Source organism: Marmota flaviventris, chromosome 14, assembly GCF_047511675.1.
Source record: "Marmota flaviventris isolate mMarFla1 chromosome 14, mMarFla1.hap1, whole genome shotgun sequence".
In the NCBI taxonomy this organism is placed as follows: Eukaryota; Metazoa; Chordata; class Mammalia; order Rodentia; family Sciuridae; genus Marmota; species Marmota flaviventris.
In genome coordinates this window covers 44,596,166-44,618,306 of record NC_092511.1, presented here as the reverse complement: position 1 = coordinate 44,618,306, position 22,141 = coordinate 44,596,166, and the positions used below count along the sequence as shown (strand labels likewise).

Sequence of the window (22,141 nt, the reverse complement as noted above, 5' to 3'; positions counted from 1 at the left end):
CCCAGGATCTGGGACTAGGATCAGCAATGTAAAGAAAAGCATCACAAAACCCTAAGAAAGGGCTTTATGGTAAGGGATTTCCCACAATGTGTGGGCTCCTCATCAGGAAGTGAAGAGGGCCATGTCCTTGGAATGACTAGCAGAGGATGGAAAAAAAAAAAAAAAAAAAACATCAAAAAGGCATTCAGAGGAATTTCTCCATGGGATGCACCCTGCCTGACTGGAAGACATCTCTAGTCCTTCCAACTCTAAGATGCTAGTAGTCTGTAAGTTAAACTGGATTTCTCATCTGGCCCACTTGACTCACAAGGAATGAATCTACATCTACAGATAATCTACAGATCAATTATGGGGCCACTTAGACAGAAAGGAACTGGTGAATAAGAAAATGAGAAGGGATAGTTTCCCAGGAACACTGTGGATCTAGCTACTTCCCATGAAATATAAGACATAAGACTCATTCTTAACATCTTTCTCAAATGGACCTCAGGAAGGACTGAAACTGTCCTCCTAATGTGCCCATCTCTTTATAGTCCCTCCCTACCCCCTCCATGGGAAGATGAGGAGATAATGGGACTCTAGACCTCTGAATTGGAGAAGTGCCACCTCTCTGCTTGCCTGCTCAGCGTGTCCCAGATACCAGCTGCAGACAGACCTCATTAATGTCCTCACTAATTGGATTTGCTTTTGCCAGAGCAGTACCTGACCTGAAGATATACTCAGAAGCCTGTTCATCTTTAATTGTAAGACCACCGTAAATTTAGTAGTAGCTAGTGTGTGTACGTGTGAATGTGTGCATGCACGCGAGTATGCATGCGTGTTGGAGGAGAGTAAGAAATTCATTAAATATACACCTTGATTGTAAAATGAGTCCCTCTTCCAAAAAAGTTAAAATGTATAAATAAAAAAAAATTTTAAATTCAACTTTGCTTTGGAAACTAAGATAGTGAAAGCCACCCTACTTCCTATGATAAGGCAACTAAGGTGAGATGGCTGTAACAGAACCCAGGACAACAGAAAGAATACTGAGGACAAGGAATTTTTTGTGAGATGTGAAGGCAGAAATGAGGATGCTGCCTGAGGAGGGGAGGCTGCCAATGTCGGTACTTCACCAAAGTGCCCAAAGACCCTTCACTAACTGGCCCAGGATTCCCAGGCCATCCTCCACCTGGCCATGGGGCCAAAGGACACAGTGACATCTGAGGAGCAGCTCTCCAGGATCCCAACAGTCCGGTTGCTGCTTGGCTAGCAGCAGTGCCTATGGTGGGCTTTGGAGTGAGGCCCATCTGGGTTCCAGCCCAGCCTGAGCCGCAGGCGAACCCTCTGGAAGGTACAGAACAGCCCCACTTGGTTTACCTTCCTGCCATCGCCAGACAGTGATGGTGTGCTCAGGGTCCACTCCCACAGACACCAGCAGCTTTCCAGTGGCGCTGAAGTTGACGTAATTAACCCCCTTGGAGTGGAAGCACCGCAGCATGGAGAGAGTGTGTTTGGTCATGGCGTCCCATATGTGGATGGAAGGTGTTGTCCCTGGGTGTGGGGAAGCACAACAGAGAGCAGTGGAGCCCAGGCAATGCTTGTGTTTGTTTCAAAGTCTTCCTTAAACAAGTGTTTGGGGGACATTATGGCTAACAGAATAAGAGTCTTACAGTCTGACCTGGCCAGAAAATACAATGGAAAATTGCTATTGAAGGCAAAGCCCTATGGACACTTACATCTAACACACATACACACACCAACACACTTGTGGAGGATCTTATACAAAGAAAACTGGTGAGGTCAGTGATTTGTATCTGCAAGTCAGCCAGATACAATCAGCAAATATGATACATTGACATGATTTTGCTGTGCAGATTCAAACTACTCACGGATGGAGTGGCCTTACCTGGGGCTTCCGTGATATCACCTGCATTGGGTGGGCAATGGCAATGAGGAAGAAGCATCAAGGGAAAACAATAGCTAAAATAAGTCATGTTTCCAATAGTGAAGCACTCAACACCAGCATCAGAAAGTTCCAAATTAAATTTAAAAATGGACATGGGTTCAATGGAAACAAGCGGAAAGGTACTTTTGTAAGAATTGCCTTTGAAATGACAAATTAAAAACAAATAACAAACAAACATTTTACAAATGTGACTCAGTCCACATTTGTCCTCGGCAGCTTCCTAGGGTACAGAAGAGCGGGGCACACATACTGCCATCTACCCTTGCTGAGCACAAGCACCAGGCTTCAAGACATGGGGGTCTTCAACACATGGGGCCTGAAAAATTATTCTTGCAAGTGCACAGAGATGGGGACCATCCATTTATTTACTCTCAGACTCTGATCTACCTTTCCTTTTTTTCAGAATCACCAATCGCTGAATGTGAGAACTTAGGTGACGGCAGATACATTTAAGGCTGAAAAAATCAACAGCAACATCCACAAGGTGAGTGTCAGCTATGCACCCCCTTCTCCCAATAACTGCTACTAAGTTGACGTCCCTGCTCAGTTGCACGAGCCTCAGCTGCTGCATGGCCCCTACCTATCTGGCTGGTTGCCACCACGTTTCTGTACTTGGGGTGCTGGTTCACTGTGAGGCAGAGGATGTCATCCGTGTGCTCCAGGTAGAAGCTCTGGCTGCCTAGGAGAGAGGTGAACAGTGGAAACTAAAGAACTTTCAAGAAAACCCCATAGCTTCATGTGCAATTTTTGGAAACTGCTTGTAAGAAACAGCTTAAAGCCCCCCGATTCTTACTTCTAAAATCATTCTTGGAAAGACAGGAGTTTGATTCTTCTTCTTCTTCACATAATCTGTACAAGGGCTGGGAGAAGAGCCAATGTCTGTCATCTAGCACACTCAAGCTCCACCTCAGTCCCTCTCCCTGTTCTATGTGGGGCTAGAGCACAGTCCAAGTGTAGAGGCTTCCAGAGCCCAGAATAATGAGGGTGAGAGTTTTCTCCTCTCCATGGCACAGGGTTGACAGCCTCTCCATGTCTGCTTCTATGCAAGGGAGGGTGAGAGGCCTGGAGAGAACCCTCCTCTGTGTAAAATGGTACTATTTAGCGTGAAGGAACTTTGTGGATAAGAAATACTGAGGGAACCCTTTAATCACTTTACTTGCCAAGTATAAACCCACTGGTGTGCCCAGGTGACATAGGTCAAGGCTTTATCACCAAAGCTGAACTCAACATGTTGCAAAAAGGGGAAAATCAGAAAGAAATACTTTATTGTCCATCACAGCAAATGGATTTGCTGACTTCCTAAAGCAGCCACTTTAAACCCACTTGGATACCCCAAAACAAGAAAAGAGAATGATACAAAAGGAAATGACACATTTCTTCTAAATTAATATGTGGCTATAAAATGGAGAAAATGTGTAGAAATTTATAAGACCTCTTTCCCCAAAAGCGACACAAACCAATATGTGCCCAGTGACTTCCTGTCTAAATCTAAGCATGAACAATTTTACAGAACCAGCAAGGAATATAAAAACTTGAAAAAAGGTTTGTTTTGACATATGAAGACAAAATGTTGACATATTTAAATTTGGAGGTAAAGATAATGGACGACTGTTACATTAACTTCTAAATGTTTCTTGGTTTGAAATGTTTCTTATTTTTTAATTAAAGTCATATGGTTAAAGGACTCCTTAGGTATTTTTGTTGGTTGGTTTTTATTCTCATTGTACATGTAACTCAGGAATCAGAACAACAACAACAACAAAAAAAAAACTTGAAAAATCCAAACTGCTGAAAACTAATGAGAAAAGTCGCCCTGTGCTTTCTGTCTGTTTTGGTGTCCGGGGAGTCTCTCAGCTCCATGCCCTGTTCTCTCTGGCTTCTCTCCATGTCTTTTGCTTCAGCTGTTGGAAACATGGATGGCTCCCTCCTGGGCCTACACCAAGTCAGGCTGGGCACAGGCCAGAAGGGAAGAGGACCTCGACTCCTGGAACTGAGTCTGGGCTCCTCTAGGACTAAAGGATATCAGCCTTGAAGCGAGTGAAATGGCTCTAAAGGGAAGGAGAATGGTTAAGCTTCAGGCATCAAAAGAGTGGGAACCAGACATCAGGGTGGACGTGAGGAGCTGGGTTGAGAAGGCGGCTCCCACCCCCTACCTGTGGAGAGGTTCTGGACGATGCCAGCCGCTGCTGTGTGGAAGATGATGTCGGCCCCATCGTTAAGATAATGCAGGTTGTTGCGGCAGTCAAATCCTCTGTAGCCAAACACATGGTCCAGAGCCAGCTCCTGCATGCACACATGTACACACACACACACACACACACACACACGTTAAAGCTGCTCCAAACCCATAACCAGGAGCAGCGATGCACGCTACAGGATGGTATGGCTAGCAAGGTCCACCACTCACTGAAAGCATTTTGCTTCTTGACTGAGGATAAAATGCAGACCTTTATTTAGTTCCCTGAAATGCTATGGGTGGCATAGAATTTTAGTGACTTTTCAAAATAAGCCAGATTTACTTCCTGGATTCTTAAGTAAGCTAAAGTGCACTGATCTGACGCCCTGTCAAGGTGATCTGGAAGTCCTGCATCTGTACTTGGCCTGCACTTGACGCTCGAGATGAGCTAAACAACAGCTCAGGTTTGTTTTGAGAAGTCCCATAGATATAGCTGGGACAGGCAGAGCAGAATCCTGGGGCAAATGCCATGCTCATTCTGTCAGTTGGCACTTGCCCTACAAAGCTTCTGCACATTTAGACTTTTTCCCCTCCAGCAACTAGATACTATTCTGGGTTTATAGTCTTCTCTCCCTCCTGTCTCATCTTCTATGACAAAGAGCAGTGGCTGACTCAGATCAGTTCTTAATTCCATTCAACACACACATATTGGGCAGCTCCTCCATGCCTGGCACTGTGCTGGTTGACAGCATACAAGGTTAACAGGATGTGGGTCCTTTTTCTTCAGTTTCTGATTCTGGCTCTTACTCTCTCCAAAGTTTGCCAATTGCAAACATCAGATTAATTATCTTAAAATACCATGCCACCTCTTTATTCAGAAGCATTTGTTGTCTTCCACTAACCCAGGAGAAAGCCCACACTCTTAAAGTTGGCCCAGTGGGCCCCATTCCCACACATCTGACTGCTGCACTCCTTGGTCAACTTGACACTCAACCCACATATTATAAGCTTTCTCATTGTTATGATTTTGCTTTTTCAAATGCTCAACTGGAAATCCCTTTTGCTCAACTCAGTCTCTACCCACCCCTCAGACTCTCTGCAAGGTGTGTCCCAGATAGTACGTGTTTAATACATGACTCTGCTCCTGGAGTGAGTGAATGATGGGCCCAAGCTGGGCCAGTCAGTCTCCCCCAGGCATTTAGAATTGGGGGCAATGAATTTAATTTGTGTTGTGGTGGGGAATCACAGGCAATGAGCTTGGAAGGTGGCTCTAGGTAAGGTTCTGAAACCATGAACTTGAACCCTATTAGTAATGTGAGAATCTCCTGAGTCCTAAAGCGTAAAGAAAAAACTCTAGGCTAGCTGGTCTCTGTGAAAACAGCAGGCTCACTAGAACTGATCTTCAAGTCTCAATGACTAAGCATGAACCCTTTCACTCACTGGGCTGGTGGTCAAGGACCTGAGAACTCCCTTAACTTTCCTGCACCACCACAGTTTCCCCATTTGCAAGTAGATACAACAGCACCTACCTTACATGTGAAAGATTTGTTTAAAATATTTCATGGGAAGTATGAAGCATAGTGCCGGCGCATGGAAAGTTCTCATGCAACATTAGAGGTAGTAAATGAGCTCTCCCTGTACAAATGCTCAAGTGCCCTCTCTCCCAACTCTTCCCCTTTCAGGAAGGGATACTGAGGGCCTCATTGGTAGGAGGCATAGGCTTGAAGGACATGGGTCATTTCAGAGTTAGTACTGATCAACCTGGTTGTAGAGCTGGGGAAGGAAGAATGTGACCTGGATGTGAATCTGGTTCTGGGGATGATGGACACAATGCCATGTAGAAGGAGAGGGGACAAGAGAGAGCTAATAGATTCATTTGATGGAATCTGTGAGACAGGCTGATGAAGATGTCCGCCAGGCCATCTTAGAACGTTGATATCAGATCAAAAGCACAGTAACTTAATCTCCTCACCTCAACCAGTTTCTTTTTTTTGGTGATATTGTTCTTCTGGAGTTTCTCAGGCTGGGGAGCTGCTCGGCTAACAGGTGGTCTGAAACAGAGAAGTCAGAGGAAGCACAATATTGAACAAAAGGCTGCTTGCTCGTGGCTGGCCAAGGCTGGGCTTTTTGTTTTTTTCCCTGATCAGTGGACCCTCTGCCTGGTGTTGTTCTATCCTGCCCAACTCCCTCACCCTGTCCTATAAAAAGTGGCTTTTGACACAAATGGTCCTATGTGGTTCCCCTGGGTTTGTGGTGCTGAGCTGGGCTCCTGCACACCTAAGGCACCCAGGTCAGCAGCTGCCCCTCCTTCCCCACCCGGCATTTTCCAGGGATCCAGGAGGAACCCCTGAGCTAGAAGGGCTTGTTTTAAAACTAAGCAGGAGCCTAAGTAAGAGTTCACTTACTGAACTCACTGGCCATTTTCCAGACAGGGATGTGCCAATGCTGTTCAGAATCAGGTGGTCAAAGATCACAACATGGTGTGAGACAGGACTCACAAGCCAGGCTTTGGAACATGCCCTAAGGCCACTTGCAAAGTGCCCAGGCTGGTCTAGCCACACCAAAGGGCAAGAGGGAAGCAAAGTACTGACAAAACTTTGCTCTTACCCTGCCCTATACCTCAGGGCAATGATTTGCACTCTTACCTCGCTAAAGGTTGCTTTTCCCTTCTCAGTTTAGGGGATTGAGGCCTCCAAATTCAATGAAGAGATTTTATAAGGAGGAAATCTTAAAGGTCTCCTGCTTGAGTAGGCCAAAGCTTTGTGGCAAAGGGTTCCCTTAAATCAAACTTCTCTAAGATTAGGAAAAGAGGGTGTTGGGGACTGGGGGGGTGGGGCGGGGCGCAGGAGAACTGCTCCACTCCTGCTGCTCCTTCCAAATCCATTAGTTATTGTTCTGGGGAAACGCAAAGAGAAAGGATTACCTTGATCCCCTTGGAAGCAGCAAACAAAGCCAAGTGAGAAACTTAGTACAGTTTAGAGCAGCATTAGCAACCACCTCACTCATGCACAAGCACTTTCCAAGTGAACACATTCCTGTGTGGCACAAACCATGCTTCCCCAGCATGCCAGCAAAGAACTAAAACAGAAATGAAAGAGTGCACCAGTCTACAAATTCAGAAAGCTCATACCCTGGCGTCTCTGGGCAAACTCTGCACTAAAGCGCCTACGGAATGGGGAGAAAAAAAGGAAGCTTGTCAATGCTTCCGGCATGCTCTCTGCGGCTTTACAAGCCTGGGGACTCTGCTTATTTTAGAGTGTGCTGGGGAGAAACTTGTTGTCAGAAAAACAATGACATCCTCCTGGATGTTGTAAGGGAGTTATGCACAACGGGTGCTTTGTTCCCAAATTAAGTTTGACTCATAGTTTAGCCCAGTCTTCCCAGTGTTTCTCGGCAGGTCAGACTGCCTGCCGAAACAGCTCCTGGATTTTTAGTGCAGGAAAAAACAAGGTACCTTTATTTTCTCAGAACCTCTTCAATCAAAACATGTTATGTAATCATAAGTGATAATTGGACCAAATGGTATTATAATCACTACTGAAGGATGAGGAGAGCACACACCCCCGGCTGACATCATTGCCACCAAATTGAGCAAAATCGCAAGGCTGGGGCATGCCAGTTCTCACAATTAGACACTTCCTGCACATTAATTATCGCTTCCCAGGACATCTGCTCTTTCTTCTGTTTTAGTGGGACTTTCAAATGAAATCCGTGGGTTTCTTCTTTCACCTAAAAATGTTTAAGTGGATGACAAAAGCAAGCCAGGGGCTGTGATGACAGCAAGAGGTCACTGCAGCGGCAGACGGTTCGGTTCGGGGAGGCATCATTTGAGATTCAACACAGGGCTCGTTCCCAGGGAGCACATGGTTGTATAATATGCAGCATATTATACAGTGTAGAGAGAGTATGCATACGAGCACAAACGCTGTGTACTTATATATACACAAGATTGTATATATACACACAAAGGCAATCGGTGCTTTTTTTTTCACCTTGATTTTCAGTTAAAAAAAAAACTGAAAAGTAAAGCAATCTCAGAACATTTCTTTCTTATTTCACAAGCATATGTTTACAGCGGTATTTCTTCAAAACTGAAGATGAGAGGAGCGAGGGGGAGAAACCTGCGTTGTGGCAAATTCAGCGGGTTCTAAGTAGTGACCCTTCGCGTGTGTGGGTACTGCATGAGCACTAGTACTGGATGCTCACCGACCACCTGTGCTTTTCCAGAGTGCTGAGGATACTTACTTGACAATTCCCTGCCTCCAGAGGAAAGCAAGTTAAAACACAATACAAGTATTAAAGGCTTCTTTCCAAGCATCTATAAACAGCGTTCGTAACATCAAACGTGGGAGGAACTGCCAAAAAATCTCAAACATAGCCAAACACTGGAGGTTTAGCATTTTTCAGCAGATCTGAATCCTTCCAGATTTAGATTCCACTGGAAATGTGATGCTGAAAAGCTTTGCTAAGGTGGGAAGGAGTGGAGGGTGCGAGGGCATTCACTCACTTTTCAGAACCATAAACTCCTTAGAGTTGGTTGTTCCCATTTGGCCTAGGATGGGAGAACCAGGAAGACCGTGAGAGCTACTGGATGTTGGCAGGAGACCCCACAAAGTTAAGCACTTGAAGGTGAGGGGGGCAGAGAATCACTGTAGGGGGTGGAGACCCAAAAGGAAGGAGGGCTTTGAAGGGGATCAGGAAACAAAGGGGAAAAAGAGCTTTCAATGAGCAAGAAATTGAAGGATGGACTCTGGTGAGAGAGCAAATTAGATTAATGAGGGTGATGGACAGGCCTGCGCTCCAGAGAGTAGAAGAGAAGCTCTGCCAGGGCAGACAGGTGATGGCAGGGAGCCCAAGGAGAGGCCTGTGAGGCTAGGTTGTGACATGGTGCTGGGTAAGGAGGCGGCCCTGCTCTTGGGCTCCGTGCTGGGGGCCAGGGGTGCACAGAGTAAAGGTCACTGAAGATCATTAAAGGTCACCAAAATAGGTGGCAAGCTCTGTAGGCAGTGCAGAACCATGAGAGGGTTAATCTCTGCTGTTCTTCCACTGCTTTGCAGCCAGGCTGCTGAAGAGAAGTGTAGACTCACTCAGAGATGTGTGGAGTGTAGTCCTCATGCAGGGTCTCACCCCACCAAGGCCCACAGGGGTGGCCCATGCCCTGGTTGCTTTCCTATCTCCTCATCCCCCCTCAAGATGCTGGACTGGCTGAGCAGGAGGAGGAGCAGAGCTCACAGCAGCCTGAGAAGCACAGGGAGTTCGGAGCCAAGGATCTTAGGGAAGCTTCTGTGATGGCTGAGGTGCAAGCCAAGAGGAGGTTCTGCGAAAGCCAACTGGGGGCTAGGGCTCAAGAGTTGGAGAAACAGAGAAAGGAAGTTGCTCCAATGCAGCTTTCAAAGTTATCAAAGTTGTTTTGATAAAGAGGGGTCTGGCAGTGGGGAAACAGTTCCGATTAGCCACAAAATACAACTTTTGTTTTTAGTGTTAAGTCAGACAGTGTTTAATGTTCAACATGCTTTTGGAAGAATTAACTTTGTTTAGGTTCCAAAATGGGCCATAAAATGCTCCAAGTGTTTTCAAAATGTCTTGGGAAATCCAGCTACCTTTGGATGATCTTAGGTGGGAACTAATACATGATCTGAACTCCATTTTAGAATTGTTCTCCAACAAGATCTGTTACCCCATGAATGGACTTCTAAAACTCAAATGAATCCCCAGACATTTACAAAATTGTGTTTGCACATGTGTGGAAAATGAGGCATGATTTAATTTGATTTTTCAAAGAAGTCTGTGATTTAAGAGCAAAATAGAGAAAAGCCAGAAAGGGTGATGAATTTGAGAGAGAAATTAACTAAGATTTGCTGTTCTGGGATAAATCCAGATTTAGGAAAAATCTCCAAAGCCACGGGGCTCTCTGTTATCAAAATGAAAGGACTTGGATTCTGTTAAGTATATTCCTGTGTCTTCCAGAACCATCCACTGAGTTGTTCCATGGCAAAGTGGAGTTAAGGGAAAAGTGTCAGGCAAGAGAACAATAGGATATCCAGAAATAAGCCCACCATGTTGAAAATGCTCTTGACTGAAGCCTATGACAAAAGTCTTGGATTTTGCGGGGGGTGGGGTACAAGCGATTGAGCTCATGGGCACTCGACCACTGAGCCACATTCCCAGCACTGTTTTGTATTTTATTTAGAGATAGGGTCTCACTGAGTTGCTTGGCACCTCACTTTTGCTGAGGCTGACCTTGAACTCTTGATTCTCCTGCCTCAGCCTCCCGGGCTGGGATTACATGCATTTGCCACCAAATGGCTGTTTTGTTTTGTTTTTAGTGGGAATAAAGTCTCAGAGTTGGCCATTTTAGGTGAGTGTAAAAATATCTGGATACAAATTGAGGGGATAAAGGATACAGCAGAAGGAACTAAGAGTAAAGATGGGCAGATTAGTGAAGAGGTCACTGCAGTAACCCAAGGGAGGAAGGATGAGCTTGAATGGAATAGTGGTCAAGGAGGAGGAGGAAACAAGCAATTATTTAATAAAATATCTTTGAAATGGGCTTCACCACACTTTATAGGGGATGAAGTAATAAAAGTAGTTTGAGTGGAATACCAATTTTCTAGCCGGGCGTCTGGGTGGATGATGGTACTATTGATAGAGACAGGAGAAGAGGGTTTATAGGGAAGATGATGGCTTCACTTTGGACAAGTCATGCTTCAGACATCCGCAAGATGGCTACAGGAGTTGGAAGTTCAGCTAAGGGATATGACTGTGGGAATCATTAGCTGATAGAGGAGACATATGAGATTCATCAGGTACAGGGTAAAGAGAAAAGTCAGCCAAAGGTGAAATCCTGAGGACTAACACTAAATAAGGGACTGGAAGATGAAGCAAAGAGGGACAATGAGGAGAAACAGAAAAGCAGGAGTAGGGCCAAGAGAGGTTGTTCCGAAAAGGTGCAATCTGTACACGTGGAAAAATAAGACTAAGATTACGTACCCCATTTGAATCAAATGTATGATATGTCAAGATCATTGTAATGTTTTGAGCAACTAATAAAAAAATTTTAAAAAAAGATGAATGAAAGAAGAATGCCTAAACTGCACTGTCCAGTATTGTAGCCACTGCCACGTATGGCTATCTAGCACTTGAACTGTGGCCACAACAAATAAAGATGTACTCTAACTGTAAAATACATACCAGATTTTAGAGGCCTAATAAAACTAATTTTAAAAGAGGATATAAAGTAACTCATTTAAAAAATAGTATAGGTTGACATAATATTTTCAATACACTGTGTTAAATAAAATATATCATTAAAATTAACTTCACCATCTCAACCTTTTTAATCTGGCTGCTAGAAAAATCACATATGGGGTTCACATTATATTTCTATTACATGATACTCATCTGAAAGAAAGAGCATTGACTAGATTAGGGAATTAGAAAGTATCCATGTCAGGAGAAGGGCAGGGACAGAAGACAGAAGGGGACAGAGAATAAAGGAAAGACTCTGTGAAGCCTGTATGAGAAGGGGAGAAGGGAAGGAAGGAATTTGTATGTGAGTGTAGAAGATGAGTTGAAGGCTTTGGGGGGAAAGGAGTTGGGTGGGAATGAGAAACACTGGAATGTGTTTCCTGGGGAACATGGATCCAGCTATGGGGCAGTGGCACCAGACACAGAAGAGATGATGAGGGACACGGATATCAGCAGAGGATCCAGCCTTGAATAAGAAGAGGGACTCATTGTGTCTAGGAAGAGAAGGGAGGATGTAGAAAGCAATACAGAAGAAAAAGAATTGTCAAGATGGAGTTCATGTGCAATGGCTTCTGTTTTCTCAGTGACAGAGGGGAAAATGGCTATCTGCCAAACCTATGGGGCAGAAGGTTGAGGAGGGGGCAAAAATTTGGCTGACTGCTGGGAGGATGGCAAAGCAGCCAACCAAAGAGAAGAATAAAATGAACCAGAAGCATAGAGACTAAGCGTGGCTGGCAACATGGCATCTCTGTGGGGTCAACCTGCACCAGGTGTGGTTTCCTAGTGGAAAAGTAGGAAGTAGGAGACTACAGGGGTAAAGGCCAAGTGGACTGGGAGAATGACAGTGGGCAGGCAAAAGAACCAGGCTACATACAAGGGGGCTGATAAACTCAGGGAAAAAAAAATGGAGGTGTCTAGGCATCAGATGTCTTCATGAGATTAGAGATTATGTGTGCCGAGAATGAGAAATCCAGAGGAGAGAAGGTTAAGTCACTGAAGGAGAAAGAATGGGTGAGGATGATGTACACAAGGCATGGCAGGAGCTGGGGTCATCCAGGTGACATTAGCTGAATTCCTCAGACACAGGAAGTTGATAAATGAAAGAAACAGGGAGGAGCAGAAAATGGCAAAGCATGAAGTGAATGTCAAAGGAGCAGGAGGAAACATATTCTGGAGTGTGCCATTACACTTTAAATACACCCACAAGAGTATCCCTCCCCTCCCCGCTGTATAACCCATTAACATTATTTTGGGAGCATAAATTGAGCATCCAAACAATTGCTTCTACAAATACCTCCTTGGTGACCACATTTTTACCCACAATTGTAGAAAGAGGTCAATGATCCTGTTGGCAATCCACTCCCTCCAAACAGTATCTGTGAGCTTTTCAGAGAGCTGACTGAAACAATCAGACATAGTCTACAGGATGCTCCTTTTTGACAGAAAAGTGCATACTTATTTATCATTTTTTTTAAATATAAGTGAATAGGTTTCATTTAATTGATTAGGTTGCAGGAGTGTGATTTCCAAGGAATGTTAACTTTTTTAAAAAACAAAAACATTTTCTAGCATGTTCCCTCTAGATTTTTATACCCTGACACACTCTTTGTGATAAAAGGTGAACAAATTATCTTGTAATGAATGGCAACTATAATCCTAAAATTGTCAGTTGCATGGAAGTTACAGCTTTGCTTCAAACCATGACAGAAAACCAAGAGGCTGAATAAGAAAAATCACTTAGGAAAGTAGCATTAAATTCACTGAAAAAAAAAATCAACTATTTAAGTTTTGGTGCAGTTACCCAGCTAAACATAGGCCTGTAAAATAATTTCAGCATTTCAGGGTTTAATAGATTATATAATTTCAGTTCCTTCCACCCACCTTCGTAAAAAGAACAACCTAGCTATGCTCTATCTGCTCAGAACAGCTCTGAGGGCTGAACCCTCACAGAATTATGGGGTGGAGCGAGAGAGGAGAAAGCAGCCTAGAGAAAGGGGCTCTGTGGGAGAGGCAATGCAGGCCTAACGCCCCATGCGCATGCGCAGTCACACTCTCCGGTGAGGGCTGAGCCAGTACGCCCTACGCATGCGCACTCTCCCACCGTGAGAGCTGGCTTAGCGTTTGTGAAACAGATAAGCAATTGCAGGGCTTTGTACTAACTCTGTAAGGTCATTCCATCCTCACAAATGGGATGGATATGTAGGATTAAAGGTTCCTCCCTGTTTACTGGACCAAGTTTCAAGTCAAGATTTAGCAGTTTCCATAGGTCTCCCTATGGTAAATTGGCAGCGCTTCCTTAGCAAGATTGTCATTTCTTAGCAACTCTAACAATAGGAGCTTACAAAGCAGCTATTGATGGAGGATGACAAAGGGCCTCTGTCCAGGCCCTCAGAGCTGAGTAAAACGCTAGGAGAGCAGGCTGTTAACTTGCCCATTGACATGGGTGGAGGGAGCTGCCGGCTTCATCATGCTCATCATGCCTCAGGCAAGCTTGACATTCCCACACAACCACTGATTAAATAAAACATTTCTCAAAATTGGGGGCAGGTTCTCCCAGAAGATTTCTGTCTCCAAACATAGCATAAAAGGTTAAGAGAAAAACTGGGATTGCCTATATATGGTGGTTTGTTTCAGCTGGAGGAAATCTGTCTAAATCTTCCCTATTTTTTAAAAACACTTCTGCCACTTCAGAGAGCCTGTTGTTTCATTGTAAATTTGCTGACAAAGAAGCTTTGTGTGTAGAAGACGTGTGATGGCAGTAGTAACACAGAATTTTTTTTTTTCAGTTCTTTTTGCCTGGGGTTAAATAGATTTAAACCAAACGTTTCAATTCCTAATGGACACATGATATAAAGCTAAAGAAACACCAAAATTGTTCAACCAAATGTTTTTTGACTCGTCCCATAGCCAGATGGGGCATCCTCAGATTCTAAATGCAACACATGGTTTCCAAACAAAGATAAGGCCACCCACAGGTGCTAACAAAATGAAGGTAAAAGTCATCACTGACAAAGAATGAATTGGCACAGCATCTGGGGACAGATTTATTTATTTATTTTAAACTATCTATTAAGAGAAGCAGTCTAGGTAAATTCTTCCATTCACCCAGGCTTACAGTGGAACTGTGACCTTCAGGGAACCCAGAGTCTTACCAAAGTCTGCATCTGGTAGAATTTTAAGTATCCTGATGCCATAAAGAATTAAAGAAGGCTATTAATTTGAGGCTAAAACAACAAAAACTGGACAAACAAAACCCCCATAACATTTCTTTATAAACCCACAATGTGCTGTTTTCTATATAGGACTTCCTTTTTTGCTTAGGTTCAAAACCTATTCAAATGAACTCAAAGAAAGAGCTGGAAGATAAATTTTAGGGCCAAATCTATCGAGCCATAGGCAAAATTTATAAAAATGTCTGGGAAACCTTGGTGCCAGAGTGGAATTCTAAGGTCACTGAAGCTGGTACCTATCACTTCACAAATGAAGGCACTGCCACTTAAAAAGACTCAAAATCTGCCTTCTCATTTTGCTTTGGTAAAAGTTCCTTGATTTCATAAGGAACATATGCCTCAGAGTGAATATGTACCAGAAGGACTGAAATATTAATGTAAGAGAATATTCACAGATTCCTTCTCTATAATCCACTGCTAAGAATAATCCTGGCACTGCCACCTCCATGTTTCTTCATGCTGGAGGCTGAGGTGGATGGAGAGTGAGCTGCCTTGTGGTAGAAGACAGTTTGTGAAGTGAAAACTGTTCCTTTCCCAATCCCCACCATAAAGGATTGGAAGAACGATTCTACTTTCATATCAATATGAAAATAGTTAGCACCCCCATTGTTGCTGGGGAATGGGGAAAGGTAAGGAGAGAACTGGCAGAGCCCTGCAGGGAAGGGCTCTTCAGGATCCTGATTTGCCCACAGGTCCACAGTTGGGGGTTATTGAAAAGACATGAGCTGCTGATAGCTGGCATCAGCCAAAATGTGGGTGAATACTGCAAGAGGCCACAAGTACCCGGAAATGAATCCCTGTCCCTGGGACTGTGGGAGGCACCAGTCATCCATACATATGAAAAGAAGCTTTCAGTATGTATGACTGAGAAAAAGGAGTTGCCTGAACCCCAAGATCTCTCCTGAACACCCAGCTGCCCAAATTCCCTCCCAGAGAAAGAGGAAAATCACCTTGAATGCTGCTGAGATGCATCCTAGAGGTAAGGGCCTTTCCACTTCTAGCCATTGTTTGGATTCTCTTAAAGGCAGAAGCCAGATGGAAGGGTGGGCAGGGGTGCCAATTGCTTAGAGGTGGAATTTCCATCCTGAACTTTTGCATTTTAAAGACAAGGAGCCTACAAGATCTCAAACTTTAATATCTAATCCATGGGTACTGGAAATGGTCTTAAATGAATTTGGTAAAGTGTTAAGGAACTTTTTCACTGAGTGCCTGCACAGTCTTGGTTTTAGACACGAAACAGTTTATAAAACACGTTTTGTTTGCAGAGTTCTTCTCAAGGAGCAGAGATGATACAGCCAGAGGGATGACCAAGGAACTATCCCACTGTGCTGGGCCTGCTGAAGCTAAAGTCAGCTTCTCTAACTTCCCGGCAGACGTGTCGACATGTACTAGAACTGCAATGTAGTACTCATCCCTCCTGGGCTCTAAGGCACATATTCAGACTCTTCTAAACATTTGGGAATGTGTTTTGGGTGGAATAGATGGTAGAAAGCTACAGAATAAGATCTTAGGAAAATAATCAAGAAATCCTATTATGCTCACAAAAATCTTATAATTAAAAGCAATAATGGCAATGCCATTATGTCTTAAGCCACCCTGTTTTGGATTGGCTCTACTTTGTAAACTACCCCTTGGAAAGTTATAGTTTTCTTTGCCCAGGGTTGCAAATTTTAAATAGAACCACTTTTTAATTAATTAATTAATTAATTAATTTATTTATTTATTTATTTTTTGGCAGTGGAGAAGATTGAACTCAGAGGCACTCGACTACTGAGTCACATCCCCAGCCTTATTTTGTATTTTATTTAGAGACAGGGGTCTCCCTGAGTTGTTCAGTGCCTTGCTATTTTTTTCCCCCCTGAGGCTAGCTTTGAACTCACTATCCTCCTGTCTTGACCTCTTAAACTGCTGGGATTATAGGCATGCACCACGGTTCCTGCCGTGATCTTGATCTGTGCATGAATCCAATTGAAATGGAAGCCATTGGGTGGGAAAGTCTGGTATCTGGGAACTCCCAGCGGCACTCCTGCTAGTTTTAGACTACCCAATACATATGATATCCTATCTAGTTCTGCCAGGTTCCGCACTGCAATGGAGTTAGAGTCAAACAGCCACACAGCCTCTCAGAGATAGGTGTGGCTTGCCAAGATGCCAATCAACCTGTTTGCTGCAAGTCCCCTGCCACACCAAGAGGCAAGACTCCTCCTGCTGAAACCTTATCCCTGCCTTTGATGTACTCTCCCTTAAAAAAATGATCTGAGCCATTTTCTAGTTGTTCAGTTCCAGCTACTACCAGGACTGGAGGATCTATCAGACACTCTGCTTTTAAAACTATTTTCTGTCTCTCTCTTAATTCTTTATTAATTATTTCAGACTTGCATTTTCTCAAGTGGCTCATCCCCTCCTGGACAGAAAACGACCCTGGTGGGGTGCTGGCTGCCCTGTGATAGACATTAATATCCAGTATATATAAAGAATTCAAAAAACTTAACACCAGAAAAACAAATAACCCAATTAATAAATGTGCAAAAGAAATAAACAGATGCTTCTCAAAGAAAAAAAAATGACCAACAGACATATGAAAAAATGTTCAACATCTGCAGTAATTAGGAAAATACGATCAAAACTACATCAGGATTTCATCTCATTTCAGTTAGAATGTCAGTTATGAAGAACACAAATAGTAAGTGTTGGGGATGATGTGCGGGGGGGGGGGGGGAAGGTATACTTCTACACTGTTGGTGGAACTACAAATTAGTGCAACCATTCTGGAAAACAGTATGGACATTTCTCAGAAAACTAGGAATGGAAACACCACCAGACCCAACTATCCCACTCCTCAGTATTTATCCAAAAGATTTAAAATCAGCATACTATAGGGATGCAGCCACATTAATATTCATAGCAGCACAATTCACAACAGCCATGCTGGGGAATCAACCTAGATGCTCATCAACAGGTGAATGAATAAAGAAAATGTGGTATATATACAAAATGAAGTATAACTCAGCCATAAAAAAGAATAAAATTATGCCATTTGCTGGCAAATGGATGGAACTGAAGATTATCACGCTAAGTAAAATAAGCCAGATCCCAAAAGTCAAAGGTTGAGTGTTTTCTGATATGTGGAAGCTAGTCCAAAATAAGAGGAGAGAGAGGAAAATAAAAGGGGGTCATTCTATCAAAATAGTAGATAGATCAGTGGAATAGACAAATGGGATTGAGGAGGAGAGAAAAGGAACAGGATAAGGGAGCACAGTGGAATGAATTTGACCTAACTTTCCATGTACATATATGAATATACACCATCATGCATATCCATAAGACTCTAAATAAAAAAAAAAGTATTAAAAAAGCCCACTTTTTTTTTTTTTGTAGAAAATAAGGTGGTTGGGGCTGGGGTTCAGGGGTAGAACACTTGCCCAGCACATATAAGACTGTGGGTCCCATCCCCAGCACTGGGGGGAAAAATATCCCTGTGCCATAAGGTGGTTGTGTACATGTTACCTACCATGGCAAAATAGCTGAATATCTAGATGAATTATAATTGATAAATTGGTAGCTAAAATAATGAATATATTTTCTATAGTTATTCATAATTCATTGGTAAGTTAAATTAAATTGTGCCAAGATAATATAATTTAAGTGTTAAAAATAACTTTTCTACTTTTTTTTCTTTTTTAAGGGCGTGATGACCTTTAGCCTGAGATAAAGCAGGAGAGGCTGGCAGCAAGCCAAAGGCCTTTGGGGGCCGGAGGTGGGGGAGAAGAAAAAGAGACCTTAGGTCAGTGCAGGATTTTAATCTGTAGCCATAAGCTATGCAGCTTCTGAGGTAAAGAAGACTAGAAGTTGGGGCTGGGGATGTAGCTCAAGCAGTAGCGCGCTCGCCTAGCATGCGTGCGGCCCCGGGTTCGATCCTCAGCACCACCACATACAAACAAAGATGTTGTGTCTGCCAAAAATTAAAAAAATGTATATTAAAAAGAAGAAGACTAGAAGTTGGATTTGAATCTCTCCTTTTGCAATTAAGTGGAAAACTCTGTATTAAGTAAAATAACTTCGTGAAGATGGTATGGAAACAAAGAGGAAGTCTTCCATTCTTTAATTCATTCCTGGTGGATAGTCAAAATCTGCAATAGTGCCTGTTAATAAAAGATCTTAAAAAAAAAAAAAGAAACGAAAAGAAACCAAACCAAACAAACAAACACCCCCACCCCACCCCAACTGAGGATTGAACCCAGGGCCTCTGAATGCTAGGCAATCACCCTAATGCTGAGTTACATTACATCCTCACCTGGAGAAAACAACACTCAGCTAAGGTGAGGGAATATTTATATGCAATTTTGATAAGCATAGTTCAATTGGTATTTAGTGTGTATTTTGTCAATACAAAGTTAGGATTCTCTCTGAATGCAGGTTCCAACTGAATATAGTAAATTAAAAAAAAAAAACAAAAACAAAAACACTGTTATCATTCCCCCATGCAGATGGTTAATCTAAGCAGTTAGGAAATGCCTGTGCTCTATCTATAGTATACACTTAAAAATAAATTGCTAACCACGTCCCCACAGTTCATTTGAACTGCAGTAGAACACAGCTGTAGATCGTTTTATGGCCTATCTATACATTATTAAGAAGGAAGGACCTTTGGGAGTCACCTCCGTGATAATCACACCCATCATGCAAGATTGGGGCTGTTTTTGTTTGAGAGTAATCAACTGTAATTTCTAACGTCTCTGTTATTTTCTTCACATGAAAACAAAAACCTCTGAAGACGAGCCAAAGATCTGGGAATGCCAGAATGTAATGTGCACGTAAGACTTTAGAAAGAAAGACTCCCCAGTGTCCTAACATCTTTTTAAAGTTGATTCCTGTGGTACCCCCAGAGAGGGGTGTAAAAACTATGGCTCTGGCTGGTTTCCTCTAAGGGGAAGCACTGGCAGATCTCAGCGTGGGAGGAGAATGCAAAGGCTTTTATTCTCTCCAGGCCTCCTTGCTGGGACCCAGGCTGATGACCTCCAACACTCTCCCACAGGTTCCAGCTCTGGTCCCAGTGAGGCCCTCTAGTACAGCTCCCTCTGGCAACAGCTTCTTCCCCTTTCCCCTCAGGCCCAGGGCTGGTAATGGCATCCAGCTATGCTAACTCCAGGGCACCCCTTCCTGCCCCTTTTTCTTAACCCTGCCCACCCCTTGTTAAATCTCTTCATTAAGTGCCCTTTAATTACCTCCTGTTGGGAGGATCATCTCTTTCCTGGGACCACAAATGACAGAGTTTAGGACAAATCTCAAAGACTTAGGTTATCTCTTTCACTGTCTACCAATTTTACAAAATTCTATCTAAGATAATAGATGTCCCATATTTTTGCTTTCTCTGAAGCCAATTTAGGAGCTTCAGTGAAGAATCAGAATCAGAAAAGGAAAGATTTCTAAATTTGAGACAAGAGTGTAAAACATAATTGAATGACACATAATTGTTAGCATTTAAAATTATAATATGTAACATGATACCTCAAAAACAGTGGCAAAAAGCAACCAAACAAAAGCCACTATTAAAACAAGGTGCTTTAGTTAGGATCTAAAATATTCCCTAAAGGCCCATGTATTAAAGACTCAATTCCTGGCTTGGTGTTATTGGGAAATGGTGTGGGGCCTCCTGGGAGGTTTTAAGGTGTGTGTGAGGGTGTGTCCTTAAACTGGATGGATGGAACCTTGGTCTCTCTACCCCAGCCATGAGGTGAGCAGCTTTGTTCTACCATGCCCTCCCCAGCAAAATAGACATTTTTTTTTTCTTTAGAGTTGGTTATCTCAGGTAACAGCAACAGAAACCTGGCTAATATGAGGGGGAAAAAATTAAAATATCATATAACCTCAGCATCTTTTTTTAAAAAAAACTATTTTCTATTTTGCGTCTACAGTTTTTTTCCCCAGTAGTATCAGGGATGGAACCCACAGATACTCCACCTCTGAGCTACATCCCCAGCCTTGTTTACTTTCTATTTTGAGATAGGGTCTTGCTAAGTTGCCTAGGCTGGCCTCAAACTTGCAATCCTCCTACCTCAGTGTCCTAAGTAGCTGGGATTACAGGTGTGTGCCACCTTGCCTGGGGTGTCTGTAACAATTCAAGCTATCTCTAGTAGTCCTGGGGAAAAACACTACTCATAGAGCCCAGATGCCATTCCTGGGAAAGGGGAAACCAAATTTGGGAGTAGAACCTATTGTCAAAAAACAAGGACAATTTCAGAGTTTCACGGTGGTACTATGAAGAAGACATCTACACCAACCCAAAGGAAAGTCTGCTGAAGACCAGACAGTGACAATTATAAATGTGACACAGTGATAACCACTAATTAAAATAAGTTGAGCCTAAAAAAAAAAAAGAGGAATATTTGCCAATAGCAATTGATTAACTGGTGTTTAGTTTACCACCAAAATATGAGAGTAGAGTGGCAGATGTTTTAACTGACCTTCGCTTTAGGAATTAAGTAGTTACCTGAGACATAAAAGATATTTTTCTCCTAGGTTGATACTATGAAACACCCAATGTTAGGCCAGAGAATTAGATGATAAAAGTGGAATTTAGACTGACCTGAAACGTGCGTCTCCTGGGAAATGTCTTTGAAAGTTAACCTGCCCCTCCCCACCTGGCAGCCTGTGTGCACTGGTCACCTGTATCTGGGGAACAGCCAAACCCGGTGCCAGTCTCTCAAAGTTTAGGGAGGAGCCCAGGAGAGGTGGGAAGGTATATATTTTCCTATGCAAATGATGAAGCACAAGCATCATTTACATCCCAGTGGGAATTTGGGAGAATTGAGAAGCCGTGCTTTTTTAAAAGAGTCACCTCCTACTTCAGGTTTTCAAGGCTGTATGTCTATGAACAAAACCTTTACATCCTGTCAGCATCTTCCAACATTCATATAACTCTCCATTGTGCAAAGCATGCTCATGGCCAGGGCAGGAATGTTCGACTGTCCTGTCCAGTTGAAGATAATATGGCCATAGAACAGTGACCACTGCATATTATGTCTTATTCTTCCTTGTTCATAGTTTAAAAAAAAATCTCAATTCTGTCTTCTCTTCACCATGGTGTACTTGGTATATTTAAGATAGTTAACATCATTAGCAACAGGACAGTGAGGAGTTTTATCTGGACCTGGATGAGAGGACTTCACAGCACCTAGAGATACTAGTATAGGGCTGGATGCAGTAACTTATTTGGGATGTCTCTCTTAGGGTGGTGGTAACTGCATTTGCAATGCATTTGGTTCTGGTGAAGGTGATTACATTGCTAGTCTATGGTTGGCATGTGATTATATACTCAGTTTCAAAGTCTCTTTTATTCTGGGTCATAGAGATTGGCTCAACAGTTATCATGGGATCCACCTGAGCATGACAGGACATTTATGTAGATTGTGAATCAGAGGTAGTTCTTTCCTGCTGGTTTTGACTCAGACTAGAAAGTCTAGGTACTGTCGCCATTTTGCTACTTGAAGAATTTCAATAATCCAGAGGGAGTAGAGTTGAGATATGGAGCAAGAGCACAAT

General features: G+C 43.1%; 1 protein-coding gene across 1 annotated transcript in view; it reads right to left on the bottom strand.

The window, feature by feature from the left end:
• Positions 1–22,141, bottom strand: part of Eml6 (EMAP like 6) — a 254,447-nt gene that overhangs the window by 14,228 nt on the left and 218,078 nt on the right. Inside the window, exons 28-31 of the mRNA XM_027934520.2 lie at positions 6,094–6,172; positions 4,099–4,228; positions 2,526–2,624; positions 1,357–1,530 (exon numbers count right to left, since the gene is read on the bottom strand). Coding sequence (XP_027790321.2) covers positions 1,357–1,530; positions 2,526–2,624; positions 4,099–4,228; positions 6,094–6,172 — 482 coding nt within the window. The remainder of the gene's footprint in view (positions 1–1,356; positions 1,531–2,525; positions 2,625–4,098; positions 4,229–6,093; positions 6,173–22,141) is intronic.